General features: G+C 38.2%; 1 protein-coding gene across 5 annotated transcripts in view; it reads left to right on the forward strand.

The window, feature by feature from the left end:
- The window catches only part of RB1CC1 (RB1 inducible coiled-coil 1), a 164,290-nt gene that overhangs the window by 78,500 nt on the left and 67,283 nt on the right, over positions 1 to 18,507 (forward strand). For all 5 annotated transcript variants that reach the window (XM_075920708.1, XM_075920707.1, XM_075920709.1 and 2 more), the window contains 6 exons: positions 3,930 to 4,114; positions 6,633 to 6,819; positions 6,909 to 6,990; positions 9,345 to 9,406; positions 11,926 to 12,029; positions 14,976 to 15,102. In XM_075920708.1, coding sequence (XP_075776823.1) covers positions 3,930 to 4,114; positions 6,633 to 6,819; positions 6,909 to 6,990; positions 9,345 to 9,406; positions 11,926 to 12,029; positions 14,976 to 15,102 — 747 coding nt within the window. The remainder of the gene's footprint in view (positions 1 to 3,929; positions 4,115 to 6,632; positions 6,820 to 6,908; positions 6,991 to 9,344; positions 9,407 to 11,925; positions 12,030 to 14,975; positions 15,103 to 18,507) is intronic.

Consider the following 18,507-nt stretch of genomic DNA (forward strand, 5'->3'; position numbering starts at 1 on the left):
GAAGAGTCTTTTCTTGGAGAGAGACATGTTGTCTATCCCCCTCAATATCTGGAAGGAGACTGACACAGACACTAAGGAGGGAAAACCCAAAAATTCCTTTGTCTCAGTTTGCAATCCCTATCTGCATTTCTATTGGCTGACTGCTACCTGGCTAGGTACAGTTAACCCCTTAGTCCCCTGGCTGCTGGCTCACCTGCATGGTCATGACAATATCATATTTCACATGTTGGTGGTTTTCAAGAAATATTTGAAGCTAGCAAGAGTTGTGATATCAACAGGTTCCCTCTGATTTGGTTTGGGCAGGATATCTTGCAGGATTAGAATAGCAAAGGCAATGGTACAGTGGTAGATTCAGTTTTCTGCAGACATGGAGGGTACCAGCTTGCTTTCCTATTCTGCTGGTCCAGCATGCTTTTTAGTAATCTGTAGATAAATAATGTCCAAAAAGGGGAAGGTGAAGTAATTACATTAAAAATCATTATTTTGTGGCTCTTGAATGTTAATATTTATTTTCATTTCTCTATTTTTTCATGCCAACATGTAACTGTACTCAGAGACTTTAAATTCTCTTATTTACATCTTTTTTTTTTCTTTTTACTTAGAAATACTGGTACAAATGGAATTGTGTGCCTCCAAATTTTGCCTACTTTTCATAAACAATTCTAATGTAACTGAGTTGCATAAAATAGGATTCACCTCTGCACAGTGATATGAAGCCTGGGAAACTTCTTCAAGAATCGACAATTCCTATTAATAAAACTATTGCTGACTGTAAATGAGTTCTGCTCAGAAAACAGTATAAAATACCAGATATAGCAGGTGGATTTGACCAACAAGGAGATTGAGTTCTTGGATATTGGGGAGAATATTGGTTAACAGTAGTAAGGGCAATTATTAGTGAGTCAGAATCAGTAATTACTAGGAATGCTGAAATGTTTGTAATTAACTGTGTAACCACTGAAAATTTCATTGGTTACATTGTCACACAGAGGGTTGGGGCAACAGCCAGCTCCCAGGAGCTGGTGCACACTGGGAACCAGTTATCAACTCTTGTTCTTCCATTACTTTGAAAAGCCGGCTCCCAGCATGCACTACCTCCCCGCGGCCACCCCACTCCTGGGAAACCAGCTGCTGCCCCATGCTGCTGCCTCTGATATAGAGGCAGCAGCATAGGGGTAGTAGGTGGCTCCCCAAAAGCTGGTGTGTACAGCGAGCCAGCTTTTAAAAGCCATGGGAGAACAAGAGTTGAAAGTACGAGAGATTTTCTGTGGGCTTTTCAGCATAAGTATAGAAGGAATAATAAGAACTATGACTCAAAAGCATAACTTGTCTCAGAAGCAAGTAATAAAGGATTCTGTGGCAATGTGCAGGTTCACAGGCAGGATCTGGTTTTGGTTTCTGCATGGAAATCAGGATTTGAGACCCTGACAACAGTCCATTTGGGATTTGCAGGAGGGAACTGCTAAGGAATGTGTTTTTGGGTTTGTTACTGGTTATGATGGTGTTGAGGACAAAATGTAGAATGTGTGTACTAAAGCTAATTAATATCATGAAGTGAAAGAACATTATTTATTAAGGATAAGTTTCAAAACACGAAAAAATGGCTTTATTAATATACAAGCACTTTTAACTACTCTATGAAATATTACTTTGAGAGCTGATTCTGATCAGCTTTACACCTAAATGGGAAAAAAAATCCCTTGCCTTTTACTTTTAGATTTCTAAATTGCTGAAATTAATTTTTTTTTTTTTTGCCAGTTTAGTTGCAGAAATACATTAGAGCTTGGGTTCAAAATGCCAGAAAGGGAATGATTAAAATCTAAAAGATCTTTTATTGAAATTTCTGAATTCTATTAATATTAAATAATTGGAAAACATTTTTTTCACAAATTGTTTATCACACAGTAGTTAAAGAGGAAGAACATGTAGTCCCATTACAGTTGCCGATTGCTTTTGCATACTTCCAGGAGCAGTGAACAACTGTGTTAAAATACCAGGACAATTGTACAAGTCTTTAACATTTGCAGACTATCTATTCTTAGCACATTTGTGTTTTTAAGATGTTACAAAACTGATGAAAAAGTACTTACTTGGAGCAATTGTAAAAACTTATAGGACACTTCAGGAATAGGTTTATTGTTGTCACCTTCCAAGAAAGTAACTTTTTAGCCATTTTGATGGACATTTTCAAAGAGCCAAATGTCAGGTAACACTTTGGTGAATGTTAGACACTGTTAAAGTCAGTGTCTGCTTGTCATTTGTGTCTTTGAAAATCTCCACATTTTGTTCTGATCCTCCTGTGTTCTTTCCTTCTCCAACACAGTTTTGGAAATGGTAGGAACAATGACACTAAAAGGTGTGTGTTTTTTACATCATCTGCCTTTGAGTTTAAATGATTGACTGATTTGCAGTTGCCTGGTTTGCGTTTGTGGTGTAAACCTCAGGAAGTATTACATCAATTCTCTGCAGAGAATTGATGTGCTCTCTTTTTTTATTTGGGTGCAAGTCAGTGTATTAACTTTGATTCTGTATAAAAACTAAAACTATATTTGTGAATTAAATGGCCAGATGGCTTAGAAAAAAATACAGGTAATAAATTAAATGAATCCAAAATGTTGGTTGTAGTATTTGACAGTCACTTGACTTGTCTGCACTTTGATTCTCAGGTGGAAAATATTTTACTTATTTTCCATGTAGGAGTCAGGTAATACAAGTATTCAAGCCCAAGACAAAAGAAAACATTACTCTCTAGGTTAATATAACTTTAAAGAGCATTTTCTAGCTATGAAAGCTGGGAATTATCTTTGTATTTATAATTATGGTCAATAGGTGGCATTACATAATAAGAATATAAGAGTGCTTTTACAGAAATATCAACCTGCCCCCTCTCCCCAGTTAGGCAGCATAATTGAAATAAATCTATGTTTTGCTGTTTTATTTTTCATTTATTGTTTTGTAAAACAAACTAAACATTATTATTTTTATTTTTTTTACTATTTAAATTTTTTAGATATGCATTATTGGGAGTATATTTTAAAAATATTTCTACATAGGTAAGGAGGTGGTCCATGTTGTTGAGAATAGGAGATATGGCCCATAAAATACTATATTAGTTTGCAAGTGACAGTAAGAAAAATTCGTGAAATTACAGCAACTATACAAGGCGCCACACAGAGCCTGGCATCAGCTGTGCAACACTTACCCTTTGAAACGTTGCCGCAGCGTTTCAAAGCGGCAGCTTGCGTGGAGCCCGGGGTCAGCTGGGGACTCCCTAGCTGACCCCGGGCTTCCTGCAGAATTTCCACAGAACCCAGAGTCAGCTGGGGAGTCCCCAGCTGATCTTGGGTCCGTGCTGCACTGCCGCTTTGAAATGCTGCGCAGAGCTGGGGTCAGCTCAAGACTCCCCAGCTGATCCTGGGCTTTGCACGCATTTTTGCCAAGCTCAGGGTCAGTTGGGGGGTCCCCAGCTGATCCCCAGTTCCTTGAAAATACTGCACAGAGCCCGTGATCATCTGGGGAAAGTCCCGCTGACTCAGGGCTCCACGAGGGCGCTTCTGCTTTGAAATGCACAAGAACCCAATTATAGTCCTAGGAACAAATTAAACTGCCCTGTATATTGCCTTTCTTGCTGTGGGATGTTAAATTAGCCCATTTACAAAATAACACCAGTATTTGTTAATATTTAAATATACTTTTTTGGTTCTTTTTTCTTTATTTGTTAATGGTGATTAATAGGATTATGTTTAAGGGTTGGAATAATACCACTTGTTCAGTGCTTACATCATATCTCAGAGTGATAACTGGTAAACTTATAGTGAAATGTGCTATGTAAATGAGTAAAGAGTGATACTGATGTGGAACCAAGTAAGGGAGGAACATTCTTTATTCTGGTACACAGATCCACTTAACAAGTATTTCTCTTGTTATAGGGATTTTTGGCTAATCAGAAGAGAGCTGAAAACTTGAAAGATCCTTCTGTGCTGCCTGATTTGTGTTTGAGTCATGCAAATCAGCTGATGATTATGTTAACTAATCACAGAAAACTGTTGGATATTAAGCAGAAATGTACCACTGCCAAACAAGAGCTTGCAAATAATCTACAAGTCAGACTAAAGTAAGTGATGTCAGGTTTTTTTAAATATGTCATTGGAGTTTATCATTTGTCATATGAAAAGTCTTAAGTCCAGTATTTACAGATATTTTTCTGGATAATACATTTAGGTTTTTTCAGGGAGGAAATCGATGAAGATTACACATATCATATGATGTCTTTGATGTGAATCAGGCACAGTAATATGGATTAATACATGTTTTTGTACAATAGTTAACACTATTTTACTTAATATAAGTTGGTGAAAACATTTCAAGGAATGGTCAAAAAATGCACAAAATGTCTCATGTGACTTATGTTAAACAATTATGTTGATTTTGGTGCTTTAAATGTGGAGTAGTTCTTTCAGAATACATGTCTTAAACAGAATATTTTTCAGTAGTTTGTGATAAAATAAATTAAACAGGTTAATTCGTATTTTATTTATAGTATGTTAATATAAAAATTTCATGCAATGATAGCCTAGAAAAATGAAAACATTGTCTAACATTTGTACTATGAGACACGTGCTATCCAGAACTAAATGGTGATTACTATAAATATATTCAGCTTTGTTCACTGGAAAATAAAGAATCTTGCTCCCTCTGCAGTTTTCTTGTATGTTTCAGGGCATTATCATGATGAAAAATATAAATGAAAACCAGGGCTGTCGATTACTGCAGTTATCTCAAGTGATTAACTCAAAAAATTAATTGCAATTAATCACATTGTTAAACAATAGATTACCAATTAAAATGTATTAAAGTACTTCGGATGTTTTTCTGCCTTTTCAAATATATTGATTTCTGTTACAACACAGAATACGAAGCATACAGTGCTCACTATGTAGTATTTTTTAATTACATTTATTTGCACTGTAAAAACAGTAAACAAGAGAAATAGTATTGTTCAGCTAATCTAATATAGGTACTGTAGAACAATCTATTCATCCTGGAAGCATATAATTTACAAATAGGTGTAATTTTTGTTATATAACACATAATACCAAAACAATGTAAAATGTACACATGCACTCAGTCCTATTTCTAATTCAGCTAATTGCTAAGACAAACAAGTTTGATTACAATTTGCAGGAGATTATACCTCCCACTTCCTGTTTATTGTGTCACTTGAAAGAGAGGACAGTCATTTGCATGCCATTTCTGTAGTTGGTGTTGCAAGGTATTTTTTTGTCACATATGCTAAACATTAGTATGCCCTTTCATGCTTCATTCACCATTCCAGAGGACGTGCTTCCATGCTGCTGCTGCTTGTTGTTGTGTTTAAGTGTTGTTTAAATTTGTGACTGAACTCCTTGAGGGAGAATTGTCTATCTCTTGTTCTGTTTTACCCACATTTTGTCATATGTTTAATGTTGTAACATTTTCAGATGATGACCCAGCACATGTTCATTTTAAGAACACTTTCACAGAACATTTGATTAAAGTGCAAAGAAAGTGTGAGATTCCAAAAAAAAATAGCTGCAGAACAAAATCTAAGATTTAAGTATCTGAAATGCTGTTCAGAATCTGAGAAGGGTGTGATGTGGAGCATGCTTTTAAAAATCTTAAAAAAGTAAGACTCTGATGTAGAAATTACAGTACCTGAACCACCCCCCCTCCCCCCCCCCCCCCCAAAAAAAATCAGCCTTCTTCTGGTGCCATTTGACTCATGGTGATAAAAATGAACATGTGTCAGTATGCTCTGCTTTGGATTATTATCAAGCAGAATCTATCATCAGCACGTCCTCTGGAATTGTCGTTGAAGCATGAAGGGGCATATGAATCTTTAGCGCGTCTGTCGTGTAAATATCTTCTGACATGAGCTATAGTAGTGCCATTTGAACACCTGTTCTCTCTTTCTAGTAAAATTGTAAACAAGAAACAGGCAGCATTATCTCCTGCAATTTGTAACCACGCTTGTTTGTCTGAGTGATTGTCTGAACAAGAAGTAGGACTGAGTGGACTTCAGGTTCTAAAGTTTTACATTATTTTATACTTGAAGTAATTTATTTTTTGTATGTAATTGTACATGTGTAAGTTCAACTTTCATGATAGAGATTGCTTTTTAGTACTTGTATTATATGAATTGAAAAATATGGTTTTTTACAGTTTAGGTATTTGTAAACAAAATAAATACTGTACGTTTAAGCAATGTATATTTAGTATTTTGTGTTGTAATTGAAATCAATATATTTGAAAACGTAAACATCCAAAAATATTTAAATACATTTAACAATACAATTAATTATGCAATTAGTCATGATTTTTTTAAATCACTTGACAACCCTGACAAAAACCATGTTTGGGAAGGAGTGTTAGCTTCTTTTGAGCAAATGGATATATTGTTTGAAGTGCAAATAAATAAACAGGTGACTGATCAACAGCTATGTTTTAAAAGCAACACGAAGACACCAGGGAAAAAATAATCCAGTGTACAAACTTAATTGTGATCAATATGCATCATTATAACATCCTTGTAACCTTGTTTTCCTTTTAAAACTCTGATTATCTTGCAGCTAGTGGTATGCTTTATTTTGTAGGTGGTGTTGCTTTGTGATGCTTCATGCGGACCAAGATGGAGAGAAACTACAAGCCTTGTTTCGCCTTGTAACAGAGCTGCTAGAACGAGTCAAGATCGTAGAGGCTCTCAGTAGCGTTCCTCAAATGTACTGTTTGGCTGTTGTTGAGGTTGTAAGGAGAAAAATGTTTATAAAACACTACAGGGAGGTAAAAACGTTAAATAAATTCAGCGTTCTACCTTTGTGTGATCATAGGAACTGAGTTACCATGCTAACTGTATGTTTTTCCTATTGTAGTGGGCTGGTGCTTTAATAAAAGATGGAAAACATCTATATGAAGCTGAAAAGGCAAAAAGGGAATCTTTTGGGAAATTGTTTAGTAAGTCTTTTCTTCTTTTGTAACTTGAGTAACTTTTGTTAGTCCGAGGTGCCACAGGACTACTTGTTGTTTTTAAAGTTACAGACTAACCTGGCTACCCCCTGAGACTTTTTAACCTGCTGTTGTAGTTATTTTCTATTGTTTTCAAATACCCCAACTATACAGTATTCGTTATCTTCACAGCATAGTTTGAGATTAAAAGAGCACCCAGAATAATATATGCTATAACTGATGTTCATGTAAATAAAATAACTTTAAATTGGATATGAACAAATACATTAAAAATTGAGCTACCTTTCTATTAAAATAGTGTGCCAATAAATTAGTTATCCTTGCTATATATCATATACAAAATACTGTTAGAAATTCAATTAATTTAATATTTTTGTGTTTAAAAAATCTTAAGTGATTTAACTTTGTTTATATTTTAATGCAACAGCTACTTTAAACTAATTTATATACAGGCAGTCCCCAGGTTATGTACAAGATAAGGACTGTAGGTTTGTTCTTAAGTTGAATTTATATGTAAGTCGGAACTGGTGTCCAGATTCAGCCACTGTTGAAACTGACCAGCAGCGGCTGAATCGGACACATCTCGGGCAGAGCAGCTGGGGTGCTGCTGGGTTGGTCCCGCAGCGCCGCTCCTCGGCGCTACTGGACCAACCCGGCAGAACCCCAGCTGCTCTGCCCCAGGTGTTCCCAAGTCAGCCGCTGCTGAAACTGACCAGCGGCTGATTCCAGGAAGCCCGAGGCAGAGCTGCTCTGCCCCGGGCTTCCTGTAGTCAGCAGCTGATCAGTTTCAGCAGTGGCTGACTTGGGGACGCCTGGGGCAGAGCAGCTGGGGTGCTGCTGGGTTGGTCCAGTAGCGCCGCACCTCGGTGCTGTGGGACCAACCCGGCAGCCCCCCAGCTGCTCTACCCCAGGCGTCGGTGATAAAAGCCTGGTCTGCTGGGGGGGGGGGGGCACTAGCTGCGCCGCCCCCCCCAGCAGACCAGGGAGACGCGGAGCGGCTTTTCTCGCCGTGGAGGACGCGGGACCGCCCAGACGCACTGCGGTCCCGCCGCCCGCATCCTCCGCGACTTTGCTCCACGTCTCCCTGGTCCGCTGGGGTCCCCCCCCCAAGCAGACCAGGGAAACGGGGAGTGGCTTTTCTCGCTGCGGAGGACGCGGGCGGCGGGACCGCCGTGGCGCGTCTCGGCGGTCTGCTGGGGGGAGGGCGCAGCTAGTTCGGGGTTCCCTCACCCCATTCGTAAGTTGGGATCCGACATAAGTCGGATCCACGTAACCCGGGGACTGCCTGTAAACTTTTAATCTTACTTTTTTGATGTTGCTTCTTAATACTCACTGGCAGAACTTGTGCTGTGCTTTACAGAAACAACAACAAAAAGTTTTTACTTGAAGAGCATTTGGGCAAACACTTGAAATAATAGGCAACAGAAGAAAAGAAAGGAAGGACAAAGTTACCCCCCCCCCCCAATAAAAAAGTGATCTTTTTTTTTTTTTTTTTTTTTTTTCCTCTTAAGCAGGGACAGCCTTACTATGGGCAGTATGGGTGACCATCTAGGCTGCCACAGTCAGGGTGGCCCTGTGGTCAAAAAGCAAGGAGGGGGTGGGTCTGAACTTCAAGGTCACGGAAGGGAGTATGGGACAGTGGCAGGGAAGCAGGATCTGGGGGTCGGTGGAGAGCTTGGAGAGTCAGCAGGGCTTTTGGGGTGATCAGTGGGAAGTCTGAGGAAACAGCAGGAGCAATGTGGAGATGGATGGGGAACCCAGGAAGGCATCAGGGCCCAGAGAATAGGTAGGGAGGCAAGAGAGGCAGCAGAAGTAATTGGGTGTTGGGGGTGTGTCTGAGGAGGCAACCAGAACAATGTGGGCAACGAGTGGGAACCCTGAGTAGACAGAAGTGCCAAAATACAAGTTTGACCAGGTCTCCTCTTTCTCTAACGTTGACCCACTGTGCAGCTGCTTATTGATTTATTTTGCCCCATTTTAATAAATTCAAAGCAAACAAAGTAGTAGACTAAGGAGGGATTTTGGAGGAAAACTTGAAAGAGAAAACACTTTGAAATCTAAAAGAGGATGATTTATTGGGTAAGAGGGCAACCATGAAAAAAAGTTTCGAGTTGGGGAAGGAATTCTGGCATGCTTTTTGCTCTGGAATCCTGCAGTTACTTGACACTATTATCTGTCAAAGAATGCAAATGTGTACTTGACTTCCAGAATGCAAAGGTGTTCTTAGCTTAACTTTAGTGTAACACTTATATTTATAATAGATAGGTGTGTACCATCTTTGTGGTGGGCTTGCTTGTTGTGTGCATAATTACTGAATAACCAAAGTTTGTTTCTTTGCACAGGGAAGTCTTTTTTAAGGAATCGTTTGTTTAGGGGACTTGACTCTTGGCCTCCATCATTTTGTGTATGTATTCTGTGCTATACCTTCTGCTACATTCTGTGCTATACCTTCTACTAGAGTTCTTTGAGGTGGTCAATAAACATGTGAACAAGGGGGAACCATTGGATATAGTATACATAGATTTTTAGAAAGCATTTGACAAGGTCCCTCCCCAAAGGCTGTTAAGTAAAGTAAGTTGTCATAGGATAAGAGGGGAGGGAAGGTCCTTTCGTGGATTGACAACTGGTTAAAAGACAGGAAATAAAGGGTACGAATAAATGGTAAGTTTTAAGAGTGGAGAGAGGTAATTAGTGGGGTCCCCTAAGGGTCTGTCCTGGGACTAATCTGATTCAACTTATTGATAAATGATCTACAGAAACGGGTAAAAAGTGAAGTGGCAAAATTTGCATATGATACCAAACTGCTCAATATAGTTAAGACCAAAGCAGAGTGTGAAGAGCTTAAAAATGATCTCACCAAACTAAGTGATTGGGCAACAAAATGGCAAATAAAACTTAATGTTAATAAATATGAAGTAATGCACACTGGAAAAAATAATCCCAACTATACATACAATATGATGGGGACTAATTTGTCTGCAGCTACTCGAGAGAGAGATCTTGGAGTCATTGTGGATATTTTTTTGAACACGTCTACTCAGTGTGCAACGGCAGTCAAAAAGCAAATAGAATGTTAGGAATCCTTAAAAAAGAGATGGAGAATAAGAGAGAAAATATCTTATTGTCTCTATATAAAACCATTGTATGCCCACATCTTGAATACTGCATACAGATGTGATCACTTCATCTCAAAATATATATTGGCATTGGAAAATGTTCAGAAAAGGGCAACAAAAATGATTAAGTGTTTGGAACAGGTCTCATATGAAGAGAGATTAAAAAGACTTGGACTTTTCAGCTTAGAAAAGAGGAGACTATGGGGGGATATGATAAAGGTCTATAAAATAATGACTGGTGTGGAAAAAGTGAAGAAGAAAAAGTTATTTACTACTTCTCACAATATTAGAACTAGGGGTCACCAAATGAAATTAATAGGCAGCTGGTTTAAAACAAAAGGAAGTTTGTCTTCACTCAGTACACAGTTACCCTGTGGAACTTCTTTCCAGAGTATGTGGTAAAGGATAGGACTTTAATACAGTTAAAAAAAGAGCTAGATTGATTCATGGAGGTTAGGTCCATCAATGGCTATTAGCCAGGTTGGGTAGGGATGGTGTCCTTAGCCTCTGTTTTTCTGGAAATGGGTGACGGGAAGGATCTTGTGATGATTACCTGTTGTGTTCCTTCCCTCTGGGGCATCTGGTATTGGCCAGTGTCAGCAGATAGGATACTAGGCTAGATGGACTGTTAGACCCAGCATGGCCATTTTTATGTTCTTATATTAATAAATTTGGGACTTTTTAATGAATTTTTATAATTGTAATTTCTGTAGGAAAATAGCTATCTTGTGAAAATTCAGATATTTAAGGTAAAGTTATTTTGCAAATCTATCAGTTAATTGGCTTCCTGGATTGGACAACTTTTTTTGCAAAATGAAACAAAACAAAAATCAGTTTTCGGATATTTAAACTAAAATAATACCAATTGAGGGAGGTTTGTTGATAGCACTTTTGAATTTTGGTATTGAGTAGCACATTTTAAGCCAGCTTGCACAGAGCCTTGAGTTCAGAATACCTGTATTGTCTCTTTGTATAGAGAATATAAAAAAAATTAAGGATGTAAACCATGTAATGGAACTTTTTATTCAGAAATGTCCATGGCCGGCAATGTGATAGCGGGGGAAGAGGCAACTTGGTACTCATCTTTTTAAAGTGAAATTAAAACTTTGTCATTTATAAATACAGATATTTTCAATAAGAAAAAATATTAAGATAATTGAAGCCAGGAGAGATCAGTATGATGATCTACTCATACTTGCATAACAGCGATTTTATTAGGTGATAAAAACAAGCAGATGGTTCCTATATTTTTCACATATTCACTGGATGGTGGAATGATACACATTTACTGTACTAAATTGTCTGAGTGGTTAGCAAATGTAATATGATTGTGAGTTGAACAGGTTTCTGCTTTGATTCAACTTGTCTGACTCTAATGATAGCATGTCTCCATGTTTCTGATCATTATGAAATGTTATATTTCTGGCTTTCTGTCCCATAAAGTGGGTATTTTTATAATAGTATCATACATAATCAAAAAGAATACCCTCTATTTTAGTATTGTAACACCTCAGGTTAATATTTAGCTGGTTATTTAACAGCACACTAAGTTTGAAGACTCTTGTCTCCCTTCCCTTCTCTTCAATTTTATATATGATATTTATAATTAAAAATGTTTAAAAAAACTGCTACTCACAATATCATAGAAAATGTTAATGAATATAATCTTAATGCTAATATACTGGAAAAGAATAAAATCTTTTAAGATAAAAAATCATTGCTGTATTAATTCACTATCGTTCCTCAGTCTTTGCCATCTTGACTACATTCATCATTTCTTGACTGTGTAAATTTTCTCTTTATATAGACACGAAAGCCTCGCAGGTTTGATAGTGAACTTCCAGATATCTCATTAACAGACTTGCAGTTTCTGCAATCTTTTTGTCCTTCAGAAGTGCAACCATTACTCAGGTAAGTGTCTTAGGCCAGGTCTACACTACGAGGTGAGGTCAAATCTATTATGGTCAATTTCTGGTCACCCCATGCAGCATTGTTGCCAAAAGGCATTTTTCCTTGATAAAATGTGCTAGTGTAAACAAAGTCTTAGTCTCAAACACTTGCGCACATCCACAGTAGGTTAGTGAAACACCCTCAACAATTATCAAAGTTGTGTGTGGCTCTTGGGTCACACAGCGGCAGTCTTCTAATGGCCAATTTTCCATCTAGGAGGGCAACCAAAGTATGTGTCCAGAAGAAGAGTTCCTGAAGAATCTAACCTCCCCAAAGTTTTCTTTCCTGTTTATTCATTGGTATTACAGACTAATTCGGCTATCCCTTTGAAGTTATTGTAACAGGAAAAACTTTAAAAACAACAAATAGTCTAGTAGCACCTTAAAGACTAACAAAATATGTAGATGGTATCCATGAGCTTTCATGGGCAAAACCCACTTCTTACAATAATACTTATTACAATAATGTTACTCAAAGAAAACTTGTTGAGCAAGCAATTTTAAAGATTAGGCAAGAGTTAACCAGATCATCTGATAATCAGTTAATCAGATTTTGTTTCCAGAGTTTGCATCCCATGGGGACCTAATGGACACATCTCTAAGGGCACATAGATAAGCTCCCCATTTTCTAAATGCATATCTCAACAATTTCAACAGAGATCTAATAATTAGGAAGAACATAAGGTCAAGCTGTAGTGCCCTGTATCCCCATCTGTATCTGTAGAAATGAGCCACTGTGGATGCAGATACACTCAGGTATCTATGCAATTACAGGGTTCTGTCAAGCTGCTCTTTCTGTGATATCCAAATGCCCTCTCCTCTTGACTTGGTCATGCTACAGCTGCTACAAAGGCCCATTTCCAGCTTGCTAACTTGGCTACTTTTAGCAATAAGCAGTAGTGGTTCAGTCAAATTTCATGGTTTGACAAAAACTCTCCACACAACAGGAACACTTTACATTTATTTTCCAACAGTTCCCATCAAAACGTTGGTCAATATTTTTTCTTTCAGATCACCATTTGTTGTTGCAGTAAGTTACTTGTATAAGAGTGCCAGACAACAAGATGTGGCATTGTTAAATTAATATGTATTGTGAATCTGTAGTGGTGAAATATATTTTGCACACACAAGCCTTGTTTAAGGCTTTAGCAGTTGTATCTTGTTTAATGCTTTATCTGTTTTTTAGTACAAACCTTGCTCCTGTATCCAACCAGATTCTGCACCCCCCCATCCCTATCCCACTCACTGGCAGCCCTGTCCCACACACTCATTTTTGGCCCCACCTCAGAGTGTTGAGAGGCCCACAAATTCCACTAACTCTGGAACCCCAGAAGAGTTAATCCAGCCTGAGGCCTCGAACCTCAGTCCCACCTACCCTCTCCCCCATGGGGCTGGAGTGCCAGGGGAGTGAGGTGTCTCAGTTGGGGCCACATCAGTGATGCTTTGGGAGGGTGGTTTTTTTGGTTTTTTTTTTTTTTGTTTTATTTGCATCTCACTTGTGTGGTCCCCGACTGATTTTTCCAGTGGGTCAATGACCTCTGACCCAAAACAGGTTCCCTTCTTTCTCATAAATAAAGACAACACTGAAACGTGTTTTTGACATAATATTTTATTTAACAATGATGCCTGGATAACAAGCCCCCAGTTGGTGCCAAGCCCCCATCTGGCCAGAGCATCGTAACACTCTTGCACCCCAGCAGGCCCCAACCCTGAGCTTATCATACCCCAGAACCCCCTGTTCTGAACCTCTCCTCTCCAAACTCCTGCACCCCTAAATCTCCAGTCTTCTGTCACAACACTCCTGCACCATCCACACACAGCAAATTTGTGTCCTTTTCATACTCCCAATCATCCTGCCCTGAGCCCCTCCTACACTCCAACCCAGACTCCAGCACTCTCACATCCACAAGCCTGTGGCTTTCTCAGCATCCCAACCCTCCACCTGACCCAAATGCTCTCCAGCCTGGAGCCCCTTCCCTTAGCCAACATCCCCTTCTCTACCTTCTCCTGCACCCAAATCCCCTCCCAAAGCATGTACTTCTCACCCCTTCCCACACCCAAATCCCTCATTTCTGTCCCAGAACCCACATCTCCAGTCTCAACCCAGTGAGAGTAAGTAAGGGCTGAGGACAGCCAATGATGGAGAGGACGGGAACAGAGAGAGCGGGGCCTCAAGAAAGGGGTGGGGTCTCGTGGAAGGGATGGGTTAGATCTTGGCTTGCCCTGACATCTAAAAAGTGAACTTGGGTATAAAAAGGTTGGAGACTGCTAGTATAGAGGCTTGGCACAAGACATTTGCATCATGATCACAACAAATGCATCCTCCTGTCATTTTATTTACACAACATCAAGATTTGAGCTCTTAAAAATTAATATCTTTTCCCACAGCCTTATCGGCATATTTCAGGGAAAAATGTTTGTGGTGTAATAATGTTGTGTTAAATTCTGTCAGCTTTGATAGTGTACTGTAATACATAGTAAACCTTTCCAATTCATTTCTTATTATAAACTGCTGAGAAATCAGTTGTAATTCAATCTCCCTCACTTATAATGTTCATCACGTCTTAGAGTTATTGTAACGATATGTATTACTCATAAACATCTCTTGGGGAAGGGAAGGTAGCGGTAGAACATAACTTGGAATTAACCTAAAACTCCTTAGAAATATTACTTCAAATCTAAATTATTTCTTTTGTCATTTAAAAGAACATTACCCCTACTTAGTTGCTAGTGTAAAGAACCTTAAAAAAAAGTTGTTGCCTTAGTTTATTCCCTGTAAAGCTGGTAAAATAAAGAAAATCAGTCAGATAGGTTTAGATTGTTTATTGTTTCTATAAATTTAAAATCTAATTTGTGATACTGTAGAATTGAATAAATTAACATTTTAAAATACGTTCTGTTTTTGAAGGGTTCCCATACTTTGTGACTTTGAACCTCTTCACCAGCATGTACTTGCTCTACATAACCTGGTAAAAGCTGCACAAAGTTTGGATGAAATGTCACAGACTATTACAGACCTGCTGAATGAGCAAAAGGTATTTTGTTTTTACTTTAGCAAGGTTTTAAGACAAAAGAATATTTTTATAACATTTTTTAGTAGGTTGCTCATTAAATAATAATATTTTCTCCAATATCCGAAGATTAATGTGTTGGTCATGCATGTTTTTTACATAGGCCTTTAGAGAAAATTGGATCATGTGCTGCCAAATATTTTTGTATGCTAAGCTCTTCAGTGAGAGCAAAATGGTGGCATTTTGAAAAAATACGGAGGCATAACACTTCATAATTTGTTAGGATCATTCTGATCACACATCCTAATTTTTGGCCAAATTATCAAATGTCTATGTGTGCAGTGTTGCTTTTTGCCTTTTAGTTCATATTTCGATAACTGAATAGCAGAAATTTAATTTAAAAGTAGTTTACTTTTTTATTTTAAATACCTTTATTTTCTTCTGAAACAAAAGACAGTACTATGTAGCACTTTAAAGATTAACAAGATGGTTTATTAGGTGATGAGCTTTCGTGGGCCATGCCCACTTCCTCAATATAGTCTGGCCCACGAAAGCTCATCACCTAATAAACCATCTTGTTAGTCTTTAAAGTGCCACATAGTTCTGTCTTTTGTTTCAGCTACACCAGACTAACACAACTGCATCTCTGTCTTTATTTTCTTCTGTTATTTTTTATTCTTTCCTTTTCGGCCTGAGTTGATAGCAATTATTTGGGTCTTTGATGGGTTGTTTCCATTAGGATAAATTAATTGCACAAATCCGGTATTTCTTTGGTGCAGCCCAGATCATTCACAAAGAATGTACACAAAGACTTGTTTCTCTTAATTGCTAGAAACAAGCACCAAGAGTGCCTTTTCAGTGAGTCCAAAGAGCTCTGTCCTTCTGCTCTCCCCTCAAAGCACCATCACAACTTTTCTCTCCTTCTACATCTATTGCACACTTCGTTAAGCAATCTTTAGTTCTTTTGCCTGCATCTAATTTCAGAGAAACACCTCAGACATACTAGTTTTGCCCTGCTGAGGCATGGCCATCATCCCAATGCAGTTTAAGACTTTCAGTCCCTAACAGACTTATCCCAAACAGAAAGAAAATAAATGCTTTTAACACATTTAAAAAATAAAGGAGTTTAACTGTTTGCTTATTTATATAGTATTTTCTATTAGTACATTTTCACATTACCAACCAAAATGAATTTTACTACCATTCAAATCTTCTTGGAGTTTCCTTTTCTGACCTGGTTTCCTTTCAGCCAAATAGGAAGTAGTTGCTTTCAGCAGGGTTCTTGAACATAGTCTTATCATTTCTATGGATTCTGCTGACTGAGGCACTTGCTTCTGTTCTAATTGGAATCTGTGATTATTGCAATTCTTCCAACCTCAGCTCCCACAGCTATGTTTTCAGGGTCAAGCTGAGGTTCTAACTCCCTGTTAATGTCTCATACACTCCTTATAATGACTTTGGATTTGTTTGTATGCTTTTATGCACCATTTCATGTATATGTCTCAGAATGTGTGCCTACCATGGTTTATCAACTGTTCTTACCCTCTCTTTTCCTAGGGCTGTGAAAAGAGACCAGGCCCCCTTGTTAAGTTTCACCATTTAATTTATGATGTAAAGTCTTTTCATTTTATCAAATGCTCCCCTGATAAAATGAGCAGGGCATGAGCTTTTCCCAATATTAGATTGTAGGGTTTCTACATCTCTTTGTTCCTCTTCAGGAACAACACCGTACAAGAGGTTTGCTGGGTTCCTTAACTTATACCAAAACATGAAGAGTGCTAACATAAACTGAAATTCTGCAAACTGTCAAAAAGAAGGGACTGTTCTGGTCCTAATCCTTTGGGGTGCTGTTTTATAGAGGTTTAATGGAACATTTTACACCATCCCATCAAATTTGTGGTGGTATTGCCATTTTTGTAGTGTCCTTCAGCAAGTGAGACACTACAAAAATTTATTTTCTCCCTTGGTCTGTTTGTATCTCCCTGTTACCAAATCTGGTGAAGAATTCTTTTATCAGACCCTCTACTACCATCATGATCTCTTGGTTTCTTATTAGGTAAATTTCATGCCACTTTGTAAAGTATTCCAGGGTTTCCATCAAATATTGAATATCAGCCTTTGTCACAGGCAAAGGGCCGAACCTCATCAAAAGCACTTCATTGATAAACCCATGAGATAATGCTGCTGGGGGAGGGGCGGGGGCTCTCCCTATCTTAGTTGGATCTTTCCCAGCACTACAGTTCCTGCACCAGTCTACATTCCCCAACAGAAATTATTTTAGTTTGGCAAAGGGTTTTTTTTAAATGCAAAATAAGCAGTAGTCTTAGAATGACATCACAACCTCAGTACCTCATTTTTCAAGGTATCTGGTATAACTAGTTGACCATTTTTCCTGTCTCCAGTACAATATTTAATCTTTAAATTCCAAGTTCTCTCATGGTGACCAGAAACCTTTTACTGTGGCATTCTGAGGAGATGATACATTCCAAGGTGTCTTCATTTGCCATTTGGTTTTTCCAGTTTCTCACCATTTTTACATTATGATCCTTTCTTTCAGAGACCCTTACCCAATAGTCCATTCTCTTACCCAAATTCCATTATTTCAGTGAATGTACCAGTAATTCCATCATTTTATTAGCACAGTCATTCATTTGAGCAGCCAATTCCTTGCTCTCTTGTTTATGGTATTATTCTTCCAACAAGGCCATCTGTACAAGGTATCATAGTTGCCATGTTTGTTCCCAGACTTATGAAATCATTACACCTCAGTTTTTCCAAACCCTTAAGCTGTTCCTCCTCATTCCTGAATCTCAAAAAACAAAAAAACTCCACAGAAACAAAAGTTTTCCTGTTCTGTCTTGGAGTCAAACATTTTTTTCCTCATACAGATCGTGCCAAAAGTATTCTATAGATTAATCATTGCAAGGTGTTATTTTTGACTTTGTCATTTCTCTGGAGAGAAATTACAATTTTTGCTCTAGTAAGTCAACGCCAGTTTGAGCAATTCATATTCTTATATCACTACTGCGTTTAGTTGACCAACGTCTGTCCAGTTTGAAATACAAGTAGAGTAATACATGAGTATTTTCAACTCTAAAAATGCTAAATTACACACTTTTGGCCACTTGATGGTTTGGCATGTTGGCAATTCCACAAATAACCCTCCTATAATAGGAGCAGTGCCCTACAGATGTGTAAGTGTGGGAGTCTCCTGGGGAGTTGCAAGTTTTGCACAGCCACAGTATTTTATTTTTTGGGGGGGGGGGGGGGGGGTTGGGAAATTCCATGAGAGGCTGCCTTGTTTTGGAACAGTTCGTATTTCTTTGGGTTTAGTTTTAGATCGGTTGTGATGACCTTAAAATCGCCACTTGAAATGTATCCATTAGTTTTTAAAGTTTTAGTGTTCAGTAGGATAGAGTTTAGATATAA

Source organism: Pelodiscus sinensis, chromosome 2, assembly GCF_049634645.1.
Source record: "Pelodiscus sinensis isolate JC-2024 chromosome 2, ASM4963464v1, whole genome shotgun sequence".
Taxonomy (NCBI): domain Eukaryota; kingdom Metazoa; phylum Chordata; order Testudines; family Trionychidae; genus Pelodiscus; species Pelodiscus sinensis.